General features: G+C 39.4%; 1 protein-coding gene across 2 annotated transcripts in view; it reads left to right on the forward strand.

The window, feature by feature from the left end:
* Positions 1-20,975, forward strand: part of kazna (kazrin, periplakin interacting protein a) — a 105,345-nt gene that overhangs the window by 31,954 nt on the left and 52,416 nt on the right. For both annotated transcript variants that reach the window (XM_088359624.1, XM_088359629.1), the window contains exon 5: positions 9,942-10,131. In XM_088359624.1, the coding sequence (XP_088215750.1) occupies positions 9,942-10,131 (190 nt within the window). The remainder of the gene's footprint in view (positions 1-9,941; positions 10,132-20,975) is intronic.

Raw genomic sequence — 20,975 nt, forward strand, 5'->3', positions numbered from 1 at the left:
CACTACTTGACTGAAGTGAATGAAAATTCACTTGCAATTCAAGTCAATTCAAAACTTTTCTATCTAATAATATGTTCTATGCAAGTAAGTAAGTAGTAGTTTAAATTAAGCAGAAAAATCCACTTGTTTTTATTCATCTCAGGGGGCAGCCATTTTGTCACTCACCGTTAACTGACATTGACATCACAGTGCCTGAGGTTTTTTCTTTTTTTTTTTTTGCATTTGGTCATGTAATGTTCACAAGTAATTCTGTATTATATGGCCCACGAGTGGTCAATGCACACACACCAGAAGGATCAGTGCATAAAATGAAATATGCAACAGATGAGGAAAAAAATCCATCCATCTTTAGAACCGCTTATCCTTAGGATGATCGTGAGCCTATCTTAACTGTCTGAAACGTTTTTTTTCTTTTTCTTTTTAATATTATTTTATAAAGAACAGCATTTTTGATGGCTATTTTTCGTATTCGAAAAACATATAAAAAATAACTTATGTTAGTTATTTGTGTGCGTGGGGGGCTGGAACAGATTAATGGTATTCCAATTAATTTCATTGGGATTTGAGATAGGAACATTTTGAGGTATGAGCATGGTCACAAAACAAAATAAATGAATATCTCAAATCATAACTGTAGTGTACTGTTATAAACAATGAAAATGATGAAACCTAAATTTGTCAAACACCTCTCAGTACTATATCACAAAAATGTAATCCTCGCTGGATTAATGCTAAATAATTATCTTCCTACTAAAGTACGTACAGTAATTCAAAAAGCTAATGAAGATTACAGACTTCATGTGTAGATGTACATAACGGAGAGGCTGCAAATATGTTCTCATTAATTCACTCGTTTAAATGAAAACGCTAACTGCTATTTTGTGTTACCAGTTAGGGTTAGAATCCAATATCTTAAATCAGGACGAGCTTTCTTTTGTTACAGGTCTGCATAGACACAGAATCATTTCAGTCATCTAACCGAGCTATAAATAAATATTTTATCATTGAAGAATATGCTTTGAAATTGACAATTCTGTTGATGAAAGATTAAAGCCTTAAAATAGCATCAACGGTCCAACTCAAACTCAGACTTGATACCATACTCTTGTGGTCTCCAGGGACACAGAAGATAAAGCCTTCAAATGCGTTGAGCCATTTTCATAGACAGGTGCATTTTCATTTTTGTGCCGGGGCATGTCTAGTTTTACCTATGTTTGGGAAACTGACAGATTGTGTTGCGCCTCGCTGGAAATTCTAGCGAACCAGGGGCATTTTCTATTACACGCCCCAAGTGCACCTGACAATTTGGTGACAGAAAGTAGATCAAATTTAGAGCAGCTAAAAGCAGGTCAAAGTTGTGGTGCAGACAGATTCTGACGTAGTTATGTGGTGGATGTCATTCTATTTCATCCCAATGAGTCATTGTAGAATTCACTTCATTGAATGAATTATGAATGATTATGATTATTATCACTATTGTCATCATCAAAGTATATTTCTAAAAGCACCTGTCCAACTACGGTTCGGTGTGCGCGATTTGTCACACACAGTTCTTGCATTTCTTTTTAAATGTACTTTACGGGTAGCGATCTTATGGAAGGACTCCACCGAGTAATTCCGCAATGTGAACTGTGCACTTCTAACATGCTTAATGTACAGGCAAAAAGGGGAAACGGTTTCATTGGATGGCAAACAAGTCGACTGTGTTCCCTCCCACAATGGTACACAACAATGTAAACATACCTTTCTATCATACCTGCCCCTGTCTACCAAAATTAAAAAAAATAAATACAAAATTCCATTCATGTGTAAAAAACTGTGCTTTCACTGGACTTGTACTGGTTAAGAAAATGCAGCTCTTCAACACCAAGACTGATGTTAAATTTTATTATGATATCAGATTGTACTTCAAGGAATGTCTTAGCTCAACTTTCTTTCACAGTCACCTCGGCAATGAGTGAATCAAAATCAGTTGGGAATCACCTCACTTTGCAGCAATGCAATACACTGCAGAGCCTTTGTGAGGCTGTAGGTGGTAAATATGTAATAGGAAATATCATCATCTTGGGTCATGCCGATGCATTATAATTACCTGACAAAATTGTTGCCTGTTATGATTCATTAAGCCCTTTTATAGCCGCTCCCTCCATTCATTTTTAATTAATTGAGTATTATGTCCTGTTTGATTAATAGTTTTAGTGTTATGTTGAATAACTCTGAATGTTTCATTAGACAAATTCAAAAGTCCTTCATTTCAGCTTTGGGTCTTTGAATAGAAGTATTTCCATAACACACCATGTCAAATTATGGTTGCTTGGCAACACAGTTTGTCTGACGGGCACCATCACTGAAAGCCACATTTGGTTTTGTTTTTCTGGGAATCTTTAATGGAAATTGTAAACTAAACTTTCTAATCTTTGCAATTAGTAACATGTTTTGCTCATACATTAATTGAGACTAATCTTCAGCTCTGAAGTTATCTCTGTTGTACAACAGTGGGAAAACAATCTCAAGAAAGCTTTAAGATAAGAATGAACATTTTCGTTTTGCCCTTTGGGACGTGAAAAAAAATCATATGATCTTTAAGGACAAATAAGGCATGGTCGGAGCCAAGTATAAAAATACTTTATTTAAATACTCGATAAGTATGCTACCATTTAAAGCAGCAATTAAATTGCCATCATAACCTTAAAAATAGATAGTATTTTAATATTTTGCCGCAGTAGCCAATTGTTGAGCTTCTACTTATCCACAGTGAGCATTCCATCATCTTTGTACATTACGCATGTACACGTCAAATGTTTTGTTATTTTTGCCCATTTGTTTTTGCCACATAAAATGGCTTATGGAGATTATTGTAACCCTGTCAATGTGCCAGCGTGTGTAACATTGTTGGTGCAACAACTTATTGATTGGAGGAGGAAAGTGAGTGTGATTTGGAGGCGCTTTCCCAGGAACACATTTGGATTAAGGTAATAGTGCAAAGCATCTGACTATCTGGCATGAGATGCTGGTTTGTGTGATTGGGGGCAAGCCGGCATGCCGAACGCAGCTTGAGTTGTCTCTTATCTGTGCTGTTACAGCCATTCCTCAGCTTTTTGCAGGGGGAACACAGCTCCAGGGATATATGCACTCAGTTGTATCATCAATCAGTGTTGGATAAATTGAAATATCTCATTCTCTCTGCGCCAGTCTTGCGCATTACCTCGTTCTCTGCTGCATTACTCGTATCCCAATCCATCTCTCAATTGTTGAATTGTCATAAACCGTAATTTTCGGACTATAAGTCGCGTTTTTTTCCATAGTTTGGGTGGGGGGGGTGACTTATAATAAGGAGCGACTTATATGCGTTGTTTTTTCAAAAAAATTCAAAAAAAAAAAAAAAGTGAAACCGCGATAAACAAACCGCGACGTAGCAAGGGATTACTGTAATTTGAATTTCAAGTGACGTCAGCAGCGCGGCGTGGCGCGGCGGTTGTTTACAAAAAGAACAAACAGTACTTTTATTCCTTCTCATTTATGTTTTCAAATGTTGTACTTCTAATCATGTAAAGCACGTGTGTATGAAATGGCGCTACCAGAAAAAATATGCTTGTGAATCTTATCTTTCATCCAGGTCATTTCTTTCCGACCACAGATTTCAACTGCACTGATTTAGTTGTCTTAGAAAATTTTTTGTCACTCATCCAAGTAAGCCAAATCAGTTCAGCAAGACTGGGTTAGGAGCAAGGCTGGTGTAGTCCTTGTTGCATGAAGCCTTCTTGGATGAAAAGCAAAACTTCCTGAGCTGAGGCCACTTAAGATGTCACAGGCGGTTTACAGCATGAAATCGTCCAGACTAGTCATACTGAATACATAAAATTTCCCTAAGAAGCATACCTGAGCATCTCAGCAATTAAGACGATGCCTGTTTATCTGTCATTGCAGTATGCTAATATCAGCGTGATTAGAGAGACTGCAGTTTTAGGCATGAGAAAAAGTCCCTGAACCACAGTTCTGCAAAATCTGCCATCAACTCAGCTGCAGGGTGACCTCTCTTTGAAGGCGACAGCATTCATTATCCCAAAAAAAAGGGTCTTACATCGCTTGTAAAGGAATATTAACGACTTACTTTGATTTACATTGAAATTCAACACATTGCATGTGAAATGAGTCATGCACACAGCAAGAGCCAGTGAATTGTGGAGGAATATGATTGACATTTTTCAATTAATAGAGATGCAAGATGAATTGGATATGTGTTGTGCATTAATTAACTGGAGGAAATGGAAGTCTTGGAATAATTAGCATAGTCTATATAAGGTTCTTTCACTGGTGAATTCATAAACATTTTTTTTAATCAATGTCTAATGTCATCGGTTTTGATCAAATCTGAAAAGTTTCTCATCAAAGTTATCTTATACTAAATTATATAAAAGGTCTTCAACTGCTTTTACTTACTGAGGTATTCTTTTCTTGTTTCCTCCCACACATCAATTTGTTCCACGTGTAATTCTGCTCTGAATAAACCATTTTATTGGTCATGTCATGTCAAGTGGACACAATAATAACCTTTTTTATGATCATGCCGATTTTGTAATTGTAGAGAGTAATTATCGAAATTCTAATTGACTTTCAAACAATTGCACAGCCCAAGCGGATACCTTTTTAAATTGATACTATTCAGTCTATTTGTCATAAGTCTTGCACTACACTAATGTTGATTTCCCCCCCACTCCATTTGAATTCCATCTTCTATCTTGATTCGGACACACGTAGTAAATAGCACCCTGGGAGACAATTAATCATGCTCATTCTTCCTCAGTCTCTCTCAAACCCTCACCAAGATTTATCACTTGCTTGTCTTTAAAATCCACCTGTGAGTCCTGTATTGTAGATACAAATTAAGTACATTGCCTTTTCACTTCTGTGAAAAATGGAATAACGTTAATTTCTGGGTCATTTCTTTTAACTTTTTTTGCTACAAAATCCTAAAATCAATGCTGCTAACACTGTGAAGGAGGTTATCTTAACATTGTTTTCTTTCACCAAATAGACTATTCCAAAACCATCAAACTGATTAACTAAATGAAGTCCATCTATTTTTATGCGTACTTATAAGTAAATTTATTATATATGTATGAATATTAATGAGAAAATAAAGACAAACCTCAACTCTGCATTCTAGTTCTCATCATTTTATACAACCGTGTTTTAAGTTCTAAAAGTTGAAAAAGATCTCCCATTTTCCAGCTAATCTTTCTAATCATAAGGAATTTGTTGACCTGGTTTGATGCACTGAGTGATGTAATTCATCAAAGATAATTTGTACTATAGCCACAGGCTCGTTCAACTGAGGTCCTTTGCAGAGTTTAAACAAATGAATAAATAAAATCACATCAGATTATTTCAGCCCTGTCCCTTGGTGTTTTGTTGTCACGAAGGTCCTCGTGACTTTTTCTTTCTTGATGCTTGTTGCGTTGGAAGACCCGTGTTTTATGCCGCATAGACATTTTGCTTGGGGTTTGTTTCATTTCAAGATAAAACATTCCCATTTGTAATTTGCCCTAGCACGGGGCCGCAACGTGATTACTGGTTTAGAAAATTACTTTTTTTTTTTTTTTAATACACAGCTGGCCTACTAATGTGCTGATTGTGTAGGCCTCTGGACTGCAGTGTTAACAGCTGCAAGGCATCTTCAAACACTGCCACTTTATCCTCCAATTGGCACAATTTGCATTAGTCACTGTTCTCTATCACAACTTTCAGTCCATCTTCTTTAATGGAACTACAGTATTTTTCCTCATCTGGATGCCAAAGCCACCCATTTTTGAATGCCATTTTGCAGGCAGTCTGAAATGATGTGCACAGACAAGAGAAAATAGTCCAAAGTGTCCTTTTTATTAACATTAATTAAACATATTTTTTCTCGATTCGGAATGAGCATATCAGATTAATTGATAGCTACGAAATCTGACTAGAATTTAATGTTGTCTTTCGCGGCGACCGCTCGAGCCGCCATGTGCCGCGAGGCAGTACACTTTCAATCGCCGCAGAATTTGTCCTTGTAATATCACTCAAGCGATTCACGGCAACGCAAGGTGGGGAGTTGCTGGTCACTCTCCTGTGTCATACTGTTTCTTTGTCACTGTCAGTCTCGCTACCACCTTCCTCCTCCATAACGCTTTTTAACGGAAGCTGTCACAATACGCACATCAATGCCACAAGGTTGAAAATGACTCATTTACCAGAATCCCACTCTGCATTGTAGCCCGCGGTAGAATCAAATCCAAGTCGGTTATTGTGGTGTCGTACAAAATATTATATGGCAGCCATCCTAAGGTTGTTCTCTCTGGGGCAAACCGCTTTTATTCTTGACATCTTAGGGTTGCAGAAAGAGTCGAAAAACTGCAAATCAAGGACTTTTTCAGTGACTAGCTGGGGGGGATGGGTGAATTTGCAAATAGTGAGCTTCAAACGTGAAGGCATTAATGTTCCATATTTTGCCAATAGACATGCTGCTTACCTGCCCCATGAATACATTAAGGTAGATTGTTGTCTTGACTAATCTCCCCTCATCAGCACATCTGTGAAAGCTAACTTAAATATTATATTTTGTTACATCTGTATTGTAGAAAAGAATGCACGTCATCTGTCGTATGAGGCTTTTTGAAGGAAATTGGTTTGGAATAGCTGCACCAAGACCCAAAACAGAGCATCTCTCAATCCTTGTCACTGAGATGACAGTTGCTGAATACTAAGCAGAGGAGACAAGAGCTGCCCTCAACCTGAAACAGACAATTACACTCCCTTCCCTTGCCATCCTTCTAGTTCCTTTTTCCCTCAAACACGCACAGCCGCAGAGGCAGGCATATTGACACACACTTCAAATTTAAACAAACCGCACGCAACAGCTCATTCACACCTACGCAGAGGTTTTATTTAGCACAACATTCATCATCAGATGTGCAACCACGCTCATTTTTCATCTGGAAAAATGATCCATCTGTAAGCACTTGAGGCCAACAACCAATGAATTACTTTGGCATGCACTTGTTGAGGACTTGTTCAAATGTCAGTGGCTGGGGTTTCGTTCACTTTTTTAATTATTTTTTTCATTTGCTGTTCAGTCAGCATTTATGGTGTGACATTTTTTTTCATGTGTTGTATCCTGTTAAGAGTTGTCTACTCTGAGCATGCACAATCTGTGGGTAGATTTACAAGACAACAATCTAAAAACAACTAAAAACGTAATGAGCCATCTGCTCTCTTGGTCATAACTTCCATCCCTCAATTTCTTATGATCCCACTTAACCTGCATGGAATTGGAGCCACCATTTTGGCACTCACTTGCATTTAATTTTCAAAATAACAATTTTATTAATACATACTGTTCTCATTTGTCTGAAAATTGCATATGTCCCCTTGAACTAAGCATTTTACAATTTATTTTTATTCAAGTGAAATAATAGTTACTATTTTTGATGAGGACATGTTTGGCACACGTGAAATTGTCAAAATGGCTGGTGTGAGTTCTTATGTCCATATTTGCTCTGGAGAGTAAATGTTTCATTTCAATTGAGGCGTCGGTGTTAGGATTGACCCCAAAATTCTTTCCTCACTCGTTTTATGTGTTTCCTTTGACATCGGGAACATAACATAAGGAGGGTGTCACCAAAAGTTAAGATGAGAGTTCAGAGATTTGTCATGTCAAGGACAGTTGTCATGTAACTTCCCAGTAATACATCCCCGCCTTTAGCCACTCCAACCTTGCCTAAACGAACAGAAATGTGTGTCAATCAGCATGACAATCATCAGTGAAATCATTTTTTCATAACAAAACTTGATACCAAAACTGGAGCTAAAGATTTAAGTCACATGCATTACAACAATATGAGATACAGCTCTTGTTTCAAATGACATCGTTCATAACAATAAAAAAACAACAACATAAACTCGTGGCCTATTGTGTTTGACACACTGTTCACCTGATTGACAGCAAACACATGGGAGAAGAAAGTCTATCATTTTATTCAGGGTCTGTATATACTAGCCCTGATTACCTTTAAGTGCTCACATTTATTGTCAAATAATGAGACTTGCACAGAAATAAACTTTCCTTTATATAGTTGCCAGGCAGTAAATAGCTTCACTATGTGTATGCAGCATGTATATGATATTGCTTAGCAACACAATTCATCTCTACTTTAAGGATGGGAAAAAAATTGAAAAAAAAAATCACAGCATCCTAATAGCTTTTGTATTGAAGTGTCCATGGAGCACTTTTATTTCATGACTTAAAAGCAGAGTTGGTGCCTTGCCTTGGTTGCAAAAGGTCTGCAGTGTATAGACAGATCCTCAACCTCAGCACAATGAAGGATGGCTGCAGACTTGCGAGTCCGCTCACCACTGGCTCCATTCACATGCAAATCCAAAACCCCGCCGTGCTCTCTAATTACCAGTCCTTCGTCACTAGGCACTGATTCACTCCACTGACCAGCACACGCATTCAAGACCTCCGACTTTAGCAATGGGATATTCATGCCGTCATCTCAAAGATATAGAGTAGATTAGGGCTTGGATCACAAATGAACCACAAGCATTTGGAGATTTAATTAGTGTTTACAATGACAGTCATCTGAAACAACTATCCAAGCTATTTTCTAATTGCATATTCATCATCATGCACATGCAGGTGATTTTAAGGATATGGTTACAATGAACACAATATACAGTTTATTGTGAAAACAATGGATGACCACAATCAACTTAATCAATAGCAACCGCTAACCAGTATACTATAGCCACATTGATATAGTATTTCCTTGTATAATGGTCGGTGGCGTTTATTTACTCAACTCCAGTGAGAAGAGCAGATAATAAAGAAATAGAAACAATAGAAACAATAACATAGCAGCCTTCCAGCAGAATAAGAGGGCACTACATTCTCAGGCTACACAACAACTAAATAACATGTTTTTACAAGATGTTCCGAGCATTAATTTTATATTTTACATGGAAATTGGCACAATTAATGGCCTACATATTCACATGATACTTGGACCTAATTACCACTGTTTGGTAGAAACATTGTCAATCCCCTGCTTAATACAAGTACATAATATTTAATATGTCAGGTGTTGGCATTGGTTTGTTGAATCAAAGCAAAATTTATATTCTTTTGTTTATTTTTGGACCTTCTTCCCTCAACTATTTTCAAAGGAATATACTTGTGTAGCATCCACCACATTTGGATGCATACAAATGCCAGTCATCCTCACAGCAGGAGGAATAATTTACTGTGATATTTTGATCGAAGCTTGAGTTGTGAAACAACAATTATTTTTGCCTTACTATTCCATACTTATTTGTCAACCTAATAACTTAATAAGTCTCTTCCCTTTGACCACTGAGAAGACACAGAGAAAGAGGACAAAGCAACGTAATTTCACTTTAATCTCTTTTCTCACGCTTTGTAGGACTACATTTATTTACACTGCAAAGTAATTAACAGCAGTATCTTCACAACACAGCTGTGCAAAAAAGACTTGTGACCTCCCTGAGCTCACATGTGGAGACTACTCCCCCCGACTCTGTGCGCAAGTGGTACAGTCCATTTAAAAAGGTGCCTGTCATCTCTCAAAGCGCTGTGTCCTTTCAACAGTCAGCTGCGGGGAGCACATTTCACTGAGGGGCTCTGCAGACTAACACTCTCACACATGTGCTTACAGAACTCACAAGCAGACACATACACAAGCGCACGGACACTCTCCTGCACACGCGCACAGTGTCCCTCCAGCAGATCCACATTTCCCCAGAGGAGAAGCAAACGAAAGGACAAACTGTTTTGAGGATTTAACTTGGCTTTGTCATCAAAAGGCCAAAAAGAAGGATTTATTTGGCTCCGCTGGAAATGCACAACTTGTCAGCATGACACTTTTTCCGGATTCTCCTTTTGGCAGGCAAAAATCCTGAAAATGATGGATGACAACAAGCAGCTGGCTCAGCGCATAGATGGGGCCATTCAGTCGGCCAGCCAGGAGGTGACCAACTTGCGCTCAGAGCTGAGCGCCACCAGCCGCAGACTGACCGAGCTGGGTGCTGCTGACCCTTCTGGCTGCATTCTTGAGAGCAGGCAGCACAACCACAACGGTAAGACGCCGGTGCCTGCCCCAGAGTGGAATCATGTGCGGATAATCACCAAACATGCAGAGACGCATACGGGTGCTGCCGTGTAGTACGAGCAGACACAGAGCACGTGCTGCAAACTGTTAGAAAACGCACACAGTCAAAGTGAGTGGTTGAGTTGCACAATAGAGATGGGAGTCGCAATTCTGGCTGCCTTGTGTCCACTCTCACCCCCTGCTTCCCTCCCTCTGTTGAATAATTAACCCTGTGAACCCTTAAGAGGGGGTAGTGCTGCACTTTGGTAAGGCTGGAGTGGGTAAAGTTACAGCCTCTTTTTTTGTCTCCTGACACACAGGACTGCCAGTCCATTCATTTCACACTATGCTGGCCAATGGATCTGCGTACCCTAAAGAGGTGGGCGGCTTTCGGGTTGCCGTGGGTTATGATTACAGAAAGCTCTTGAATAGTTGTCCCGTCTGTAAAATGCTGTCCAGTGTGTGTGTGTGTGCGTGCTATTGTTTACCCTTTCCTATATACTCGGTTGGGCTTAAACAGCGGACAGATGTGTGTATTTACACATGGTCGGTGACATAAGCATGCTCGGCTTAGCAAATCCTGGCACACAGACGTACTTCCACACTCTGCCTGTTTCCATAGCAGTCAGCTGCTCCAGCCAGCTGTCTGTCTGCAGCATGTTCCCTCCCAACCAACATATTTGAGACACCTCAGAGGTCAAGCTACACTCATGCCGTAAAGGTCTGCACTACTTCCTCTTTGCATATTCACGAGAAAAAGAGGTCAGCCGGCATTCCCCGCTATGACTAAAAGTCATGTAGTCCTTGTTGACCTTTGTTCTGAGGAAACGTTAAACACAGCCTAGGCATGACACAGCCGGTGACTTTGCTGCGAATTGTCCCCTTTAACTCTCATACACATTGTCATTGCCGCCGTTACCATAGCAGTTGTGCCAAAGTGAGTGACGACAAGCGTTCCTCTGAGAGCGCTGATGTCATTGTCCCTCGAACTGCTTGGCTGCTTAGATGAAATGATGGCCGCCGGCTTCATGTTTCGTGATGGAAATTACATGAATTTCAATTCTTTTGACTTCTCTGTGAGCAAAAATGCTCTTTGAAGAAGCAAATGTGTGTGCATAGATCTTGGGTCTGCAACCAAGTGTTTCATAATTCCCAGTTTGAACATCATTTAAAAATATCCCTGCTTTTATTTGACCTGCTTACCTTTCCACTCCTTTTGAAACGCCTTTATTTTTGCTTCATGCGTATCTCTCGTTATCTGTTCGTTCTCCCCGGAGCTGTCCTTTACCACCCGAGGTGTATGCGAATAACGGCTGGGGCTTGGTGGATTAGGTAATTCATCATCAGTGGCTACATTTGGAAGGGAAGTGCGCGCCAAGGGTCGCCGGTTCATTGCACAGCCGGCACAGCGCGTGTCCTGAGGGAAGAGCAGTTGCTGGTGCTACCTGGAAGCACAGCAACAGAAGCAGCGACCTCGCCAGCAGGATAGTTTTCTTCAATTACGTTGCTTCTACCTCGAGGCTGTCTTGTGCCGTACGGTGAAAAAATATTAATATCAAATTTTATGCCCTCATTTGCATATGTGCACTTAGCCACTTCATGGAAAGTTTGACTTTTTAGATCTGTCTGATGATGTGGAGATCATTTTCATGAGCAGTCAAATAGTTTCATGTGCATGTTGTTGTGCTTGGAACATAGTAGTGACTGACATAAGAAGTGCATTCAAGTGTTTTTCTGTGCCAACCTTTCTAAATTCCTCACATTATCAAGGCTTTAGGCATACTGTAATCATAATATTAGCAAGGTTCTCAGTCTTCAATTTTAAAGCTTAGTTGGAGGTGACTAAAATGGTGAAATCGATAGCAACAAAATATTAAGCCAAGCAAGATCAGCAGGCTTACAAAGTGGTTAGAAATTGTTTTTCTCTGTCCAGGGCTCAATTGTTATTGTTTATACCAATCTTTCCAAGTATCTCTAAAGTGAAAATAAAATGTCGGACATACACTTTAGTCGTCCGCTGTCTCCGCTCTGCTCATGCTCTGTCTTGCCATTTATGCACTGGATGGTCGCTTCCTTCCCGACCTGGTCTACAATGGGAAAGCTTGTTTTCAAATACACGCGACTTAATTTTAGAATGCTGTCACTTTGACAAAAGTCTAAAATAAAACATAATATGTAGCTGTGCTAAAAAAAAAAGACAACTGAAATCCATCATGTAATGTTTACAACAATCTGTTCATGGCACACAGCTGTAAAACTGCTCTTCTGATCAATGTCGTGCCATCTGTAAACGACGGATAAGAATAGATTGTTTCACATGTAAAAAGTTGACGGAATAGGAGATGGTCGCTACATCCACACAGGCTGCTCTCCAGATGACGGCAAGCTGCAAAATCGGAGCTATGGGTGATCGTTTTTTATGATCGACAATAAAAGTAACACATGACAATCACAGAGATTGGCTGATTGGTGCACGATGGATCGGAGATCTGGAGCGCCTCTAATTTATAAGCCAATCTCTGAATTTACTCTGCAAGTCGCAATTTAAACATCTGTTTGTTTCCTAATTGCATCTCAAAACCTGAATCTATAACATTCTTGATGAGAGTGTTAGGTCGAAGATAAGAGCTGAATTAGCCTGATTATACAATATTATTTAGCACAAGGGATTTACTGTCTACATGCATCATTAATGAGTAGCCGTATTTAAACATTAAAATGGCACGAAGACTGCAGTGCTGTAGCTCTGCTCATGTAAAGTCTCCCTGGCCACTAACATTGGAAATTAACTTCGATACAATTGTTACATCAAGAGGCTGTCTCATTGAAAAGTAATTTTGAATAGATAGTCCATTAGAGCAGTTCAACGGAACCCTTGATGGGAACACTGAGAGAGTCTGCTTCTCTGTAAACCAATTAATTCAATATTCACTGTGTGAGCCTTGCATATCTGAACACACCTTAATAAATTGATTAACTATTCAGGGGTCGGCATAACCCCTCATCAATAGTAGTAGTAATGGGAATAAGGACATTTTAATTTGACATTTTAGGTGAACTCACATGCAAGAGAAGTATAGCGTTTTTCTATCACTTTGTTTATGCTGTACAAGGTGCCTTTATTGGCCAACGACAAGTTTAGTTTTTACTTTTTCCTTCAGGCCAGACGCCTACACCCGGCATGTTAAAAGTGGTATGAGGCTTAGAGTTTGGAACAGGCGGCCGTAGATAGAATAGCCTGGTGTCCAACTGCATTTGTCCATGTAGTGCATTTCCCAATGTTGAAACGGTATGCATTAAGGCACATCAATGCCTCATGGTTGCAATGAATATCATTCCCAGACCGCTTACGTCTATTGGTGGGTGGTTGAGGTCCTGCCAAAATCCCATCCGATTTCTTGAGGTGTACAATTTCCTGACTTTAGATGATGGGTTTTTGCTTGAACAGCACTTAGTCCTGACATTTTATAACATACCATTATTTTCATGTTTTTTTACATACACAGGAACTAGCGTTAAACTTGCTGTCAATCACAGAAGCATTTGGTGTGGAATAACCATAGAAATAAACAAAAAAAAGGAGAAACGTATTGGGACAGTCCAATCATGAATGGCAGTGGTCAATTAGTTCTAGATGTGTAAACCACACCCGTGAGATAATTACTATTGATGAAGATGGTATTGGAAATCCACTTCACAATGGGAAACAGGACCAAAAAAACAAACAAACCGATATCCCTTTGCAGGTCTCATGTCAATGGCAGGATTGTTAGACATTTATTTGACAGTTGCTGTCCATACGGCTACTCATTGAAGCAGTGAAACCCCACAGTTTCCTTTGGCTGACTTCATTGAGCACATCTCTTGTTGCCGTTACTTTCCTGATGAGTCCTACATTAGGAATGAATTGTCACCCACCGCAGATAGTATTTCAAATGTAACGATCTACGCTGGCATAATTAATAAGACTAAAACCTTAACAAGTGAATAAAGGGAGTAATTAGTTGCCTGTAATGCATGTTGATGATGACTGATGCTGGTCTGGAACCCTACCATATGCTTTCCAGGCACTCATTTAGATATACTGTCCACAAAGGGATCATTGGAGAGAGAGACAGAAAGAGTGAGAGAGACGGGACTGTGTCATTTAGATTAACAAGCCATACAAAGCTGTAACTTGGTGTTAGCCACATTTTGGGTGTGTATTCACTTCACTGATGCTCTCAAACCCAAATGTGGTCATATACTGTAGCCTATTAGGAAAGGCATTAGTCATCCACTGGACCTATTCTCAAACACACATTAAAATACTCGCATAGTTGTCTTGACTTTAGCAAACCATCATTGCAATTTGATAGGTCAAACCAGTTGGAAACCTTTGATATTTTTTGCTGATGTAATTTGAGTGGCTCTCCAATATGTAAATGTAGACCATTCTCTCTCTTTCTGCATGTATTTTCTCAAAAGAGATTCTCTAAGCACGTTCATGCAGAAGCAGATGGTCCAGCAGAGTGTGCGGTGTGTTTAGTGTTGCCATCGAGTCAGACGTGGGTAGAGCCAAAAAATGTGCTTAAGAGTATTGCTATTTTACAACAGTGATGGGCAAGTAACATTGTTCTGTGTTACTATCACTGTACAGAGGGAAAGGTTGTGCAATTTCAAAAGTCAAAGCAAAATGTTAAGGAACACTTATAGGCGGAACAGTCATTGCTCAAGACTAAGAATCTATAACACAAATGTCGAAATCATATATTTGTTAATATTTTTAAGTGTTCACAACTATACTTTTAAAATCATACTTTAAGTCAAGTAGAACATTATGTTCAACTACAGATGAATGTTTTTTTTTTAAAAAAACAAAGTGAATCCAATGTTAAACTTTGGTACAGACTTCAGGAAGAACATGCACATTATTCAGCTTTAGCGGGCCCCATAAAATGTTACAGTGGACCAGAATTTTCGAGTGAGTCAAAAGAATTACTTCCACAATTGTCCTTTTCCTTTTCGGAACCCTTTGACTGTTTATTTGTGCCACCGTTTAAGCTGAGGTAAAAAAGGGAGAGTAAGAGGCAAATGGGTCTCTGCTGAGTACAGTATGGATGAAATGACAATAAATTGATGTCAATAAAAGAAGAACAAAGAAAAAAATGTGTTTGGGTAAGGAGATGCTTCTCCCAGGCACATACTGTCAATCATCCCTCTTCTCCATTACTCTGTCATGCTTCTTTAGATCTCGCCATTTGATATGTTAAGATATGCCAGTGCGTCTCAAATAGTGGGGCGGGCCCCCCTGGGGGGGGCGCGGTGCGATGCCAAGTGTTGCGGGTGACCCCAGGGAACATCTTAATTAGCATACAATGTTATGCAGAGGTGTTCATATAACAATTTCATAAACACCTATTAATTATTGTCACTGAGTAGAGTTGGGGGGGCGTAAAATATTTTTTTCTTCCTGGGTGGATGGGGTTTAATAAAATAAGTGAGAGGCACTAAGATATGCAGTGGATTACTTACTACTTTATTTTATTTACTTACACTTGTCTGGCATTTAAGATGAGAGGTAATGAATATGACTGCGTCAACTGTTTCCAAATAGGTTACTTGGCATTCGCGGGTTCACTGTATTAGAATGCAAACCTCACGCCAAAGTTGCTGTGTCATATGGAAATGCTGCAGAACTAAAGTGCAGTAGAAATGTCAAAGCATTTACTATTTTGTATTTCCCTGAAGGTGACAAGCCAAAGTGAGTTATAGCATAGCAAATAAAAAAAAACTATTGTGGCCGACGATTAAAGTCATCCTAACATGATGAAAAACTATTTTGTTCCCCATTGTAACAACTATGATGTCCCATTAGTCTCCATGGCCTACTTTTTTGTTGATGTTTTGCCAAAGGCCCAGCAAAACAAATGAACCTTTCGATACAGTGGAGGAGATGAATGTATTTTGGATCTACCATTGCCAGCAACAATGAAATCAGCAAAAGTTGGACAAGAATTTATATCGCATTCGGGGACTTGCTAGCCTGCTTGCTCAAAGCCAAGTGGCCTGCGCTGCACTGTAGCCCCAGCCATTTGACTCCTCATCAATTGAGAAATGTGGGTGAATGATATGATGTGAATTTAGAGTCTAGGCAAAAGCGGAGAGTGGCTTGTATAGGGTTCGCTGCAGGGCCTTCAAATATATTGTCACCAATTATTCACAGTGTGGTGCATACATACTAGCGACTGTGGCAGCAGAACCGATAAAATGACATTTGCCTTGTTCATCTCATTTCTGGTTCTTGAACATTGAATGGATGTGAGCCTCATCTATTTCTGTCCCCTGTCCCATTTCTGGGAGGCCCATGCAGTACATGTGTTTGACGTGACTAATGCTGCAGCAGTAAAATTTGCCTATGTCTTAGTGTCATCTTCTTTTGTACGTCTGGCATGAACCTGTGTAAAGGTTCCAACATCCATCTAACACATTTGTTCTAGTCATGGTAAGGAGTAGCAAGATATGCAGCTCTCCAAACTTTACAGACAGCATTGTACATTCTCCTATTCAAAGTGTGTATTTATGTGTTTGCTCAGGTTTATTTAGCTACCACTGGACGGAATTAATTTAGGATCCTCGTCTGGGTGTAACAGAGCATGTGAAATCCAAGATGAAAAAGATATTTTTGGCAGATGTACAGATGAATGGCATTACTGTATAGTTCTGCAGATGGATTGCCATGCCTTGGAGCGTTTTCATACATCTGCACATGGCTCACGAGCATATTCCTCCATGTGAGCATTTAAGAACTGACGAATACAGCAGGATATGGGATCAGCGATTCTGTGAGGACAGAGGCCAGGAGAGCTGTGAAGGGTTTTGCAAGGCTCAGCCTTTGTGTATAGGGTGGTTTATTCTAAGGCTAAAGGACAGCCAATGTTAACATGAATCTGAAAGAATGATGAGGCTAATATTGCGCAATAAACAATTCAGTGGATGGAAACCTCCAACATGCCTCATAGAATGTTGGAACTTGGACATAAACCTCTGGCATACGCTAACAACTCCTAATCTGTCTGATTTATTACTGGTGGGGGGGGGGTGTTTATACATTTCCTGGGGCTGCAAAAATTCAAATGGTTTTGTGTTTTTAAACAAATATGACTTGCATTAGGGCTGGACAATTAATACATTTTATTTATTCATTCAAGTGGCCAGCAATACTTGTGAGGAGAAGCGTGTCAGAAAATGGATGGGTGGAAGGATGGATAATTCAAGTCCCTCTGTCCGTTTGCTAACATTAACATGGAGTTTGTGTTTCCAATTTTGGGATCCGGTTGCTATGTTTAGCAACTTTTCTGACCCCTCTATCTTTCAAAAAAGCAACTAACAAGTTTGAGTCTCTGTAGGACGTGTCATCATACTTTTTGAGTATGACGAAAAAGCAGCTCAGTGGAAGGCAATCGGATTCACTTGCATTAAACATTGCCAGAGATGCACACATTCTTTTCATTCATCAGTGTGTTCTTACACTGAAAATACATTTCAAATCTCCTCAAAGCTTGCATACACACAAATAATAAAATATCAGGTCACAAAAGTGGAGCGTGTGTATATGTATATATATATATATATATATATATATATATATAGATAGCTATAAAGATACCTATATAGATATCGATAGATAATTATCGTGAAATGGACACTTCTCATCACCCTTGTTTCATTCATATGTGTTAATTAAAAGGTGCTATATGTGTGTATCTGGCACTGCCATTTGTGCCTATTCTATACTTGCAAATAAAGTGATGTTTTGGAAACCTTTGACCCAATATATGTGTTTCCAAGCCCCAAATATTTTGCTGAGGTTGCCTAACTTCATTTGTGCAACTCAAGAAAAGAACATGCATTTGATGCAAGGGTGGTTTTGAAAAGTGTCATTTTCTTTTTATGTCAGCAAGCAGGAAAAAAGTAATTTGAGAGTTTATTTTTAGACCATATCTGCCAGGCTTAATATAGCTATTATTATTCTTTTCAAATCAAAACTTGCCTTTGATCAAGGGTTCACAGACGTTCAGCTTCTCCACTGAAACTGAAAACAAAAGTAATATACGTACATAATTGAATAAATAAAAACAAAACTTGTATTTATTGCACACAAGCCTGCTCATCAATAAACAGCTTGACTCTGCCAATCGGTGACCCAATTAATACAGACCCATTTTACGTGACCTTTTTGACAAAGGCTGGTTGAGATACATGTGTTGCTCCAGGTGCAAAATAAATTTTACAATGAAATATTACTTTAAAAGTGCAAGAAGACATAGTTTTTCTGTTACTTACACATGTGGAGTGTGAGTAGGTGCTTATTTCAGTTTGACGGTTATTGACATTTCAAAATCGTTGCCACATTACATTTATAACCTGTACTTGGGAAATATTCTATTTAAAGCTCCCACAATACAACCAGACTTGTATATTGATATGAGGTGTGGTAGCTGTGAATCATTCGGCTGTAAATTGTCCATTTATCAGCGTGCATGCTGTCCAGCCAGCTGGTGCCTGCTGGGATGAAGAAGCAGATTGAGTACGCCTGGATAACACAGTGGGTGCAGGTGGGCCCTGCCATCAGATACCAGGTTGCTCACTGGGACAGACTGGACCCACTCAGAGCCGCTCCATGGGGAAATGGACAGGGCGTGTTGCGGAAGAGTGAAGTGCCAAGCCTGACGAACTGGATGTGGCCTGTCGGGGATTGGAAGGCAGAGCCGTTGTGACTTCTGAGGTTGCTATAATACGAAGAAGCAGATGTGTGAATGTACGTGTCACAGCTGTGAGATCATGTTAAAGCAGAGGGAAGGGACACTATTTATGAACATGCACTTCAAGAATATGTGTCAAAATTGTGTGTGAAAGGAAGAGAAGAAGGAGCTACCCTTTAATAGGGCTTAGAATGCTAATGTTGCTATTTTCACAAGTACGCAATATGTGTGAGGTGTACTGTTAATAGCTATTCCATGCATCAATGATCACATTAGTGTTTTTGTTCCAACAAACTTATATATGAAAATTACTTTTAAATGCTGAGGAGTCACTTTTATACTCGTTATACGTATACGCCGGAGAAAGTACGAGAACTTTCTTAGCCATATAAATAAGAGGCTATTAAATAGTGCAATCTATTTTCTCCGGTCCTGTATTGTAAGTTGATTGTGAACTCCCATTGATTGCCCGAGTGCGGCTAAGAGTAACGAGCTAATGTGTTTGAGGTCGATACGTCGGATGGCAGCACCGAACTGGAATGACACATGACCCTTCATGTTGGACCACATGAGTGAAAAACTGTAGTTGTGATTTCTTCATGCAGTCATTTTAAACAGTGTCAATTTGCTGTAACCACCAGTAGTCACTGAATTTATAGCAGCAGAAAACTGCAGGCACATGAAGGACCAACAATGGAAGCTCAAGAGAAGGTTTTGACCCAATTTTATTTGCACAACTTCCCTGGTTGTCATTTAAGCATCAGTACCTAACGATCAGAAAGTATTACCCTGTGGAAAACGAAATGTTAACATATTTAAATCTTGATAATCTTGTCAAGGGAAGGTTAATGTAATGGTTCTCTAAACTCTCCCCCACACACAATAAACTGTCACAGAGAGCGCATCTATTCATATACTCAGCAAAATAGCAGCATTACTATAATAAACTAGCATTAACACTGTAAACAAGTCGAGGTTAGCAAAGGCTGCTACGTTGATAGGGCGATTAATCTATAATGGGCCGTGACCGCGCAAAATCATGAATCGATATTCATTATGCCATGCCCAATCAAATGAGTGAACAAATTATAATTAATTTGATCAGAGCTAATTGTATCTGATACACAGGTTTTTATCCATACTGGAAAAGGTTTGATTTGGATCTGTAGATCTAGTTTTATACAATTTCATTTTCACTCTTTGCTGCCATGATGGCTCTGTATTGTGCTGCTTTGGAGCAAAAAATCCCAATGGCCATTCATTCATGTCGTATTAATCCATTCTAAATTATGTTTTGTCCTTTTTGTGACCTTTTACAAACATCTTAAAGTGCTTAGCGATAATGCCTGACTTTGCACACAAATTTCAAGTCAAATCAAATGTGTGTACATGTACATAGCCCTTAATCACAGAAACGTCTTAAAGGGCTTCACATGCCCACAGCTGACGAATATTAACGACATCCCCTGATCTTAACCCCCAGGAGGGCAAGGAAAAATTCCAAAAACCTGAACTGGGGAAAAATGAGAACCCTTGAGCAGGCACAACAGATGGGAGTATCCTCCTTCCAGGACTGCCAGACTGCAGTGGATGCAGAGTCTGCAACAATTAACACACAATATAATATAAAACAGTATGAAATTAAGTAGTCCATTTCATTAGATGAAGCGCTGTAGAAAGATGCCTTCAGTAATCTTGGCAACGCTTACAAGGAGATGGTCCACCTCCGATTCAGAGAGTAGCAGCGGTAGTCAAATCGGCCAACATTAACTAAAGGCAAAAGTATTTCTAGTGTAAAGGTTGCACGTAGAGTATCTAAGCCATAAGCAAAGCATAGGGATTGCCAGTTTCTCTCTCAGTCTCCAAGTCCTCTTGACACATCATCTCTCTTCTGCAAAGCGGCTTTGTCTTGTATCGCTTATCCAAACAAGGTGAGTTCAACCAGAGTTCAAAGACAAGTTTAGAGGGAGGACGAGAGGTGACTGCTTCCCCTCATGTCTGTTTCTCTCAAACATTTGGGATTTAGTTCTCACTTGAATACATTGATGAGCTCACACTATTTTCTCTTTCTACGGCAATAATGCCACAT

Source organism: Syngnathus floridae, chromosome 2 (genome assembly GCF_059516105.1).
Source record: "Syngnathus floridae isolate MCC-2025c chromosome 2, RoL_Sflo_1.0, whole genome shotgun sequence".
Taxonomy (NCBI): Eukaryota; Metazoa; Chordata; class Actinopteri; order Syngnathiformes; family Syngnathidae; genus Syngnathus; species Syngnathus floridae.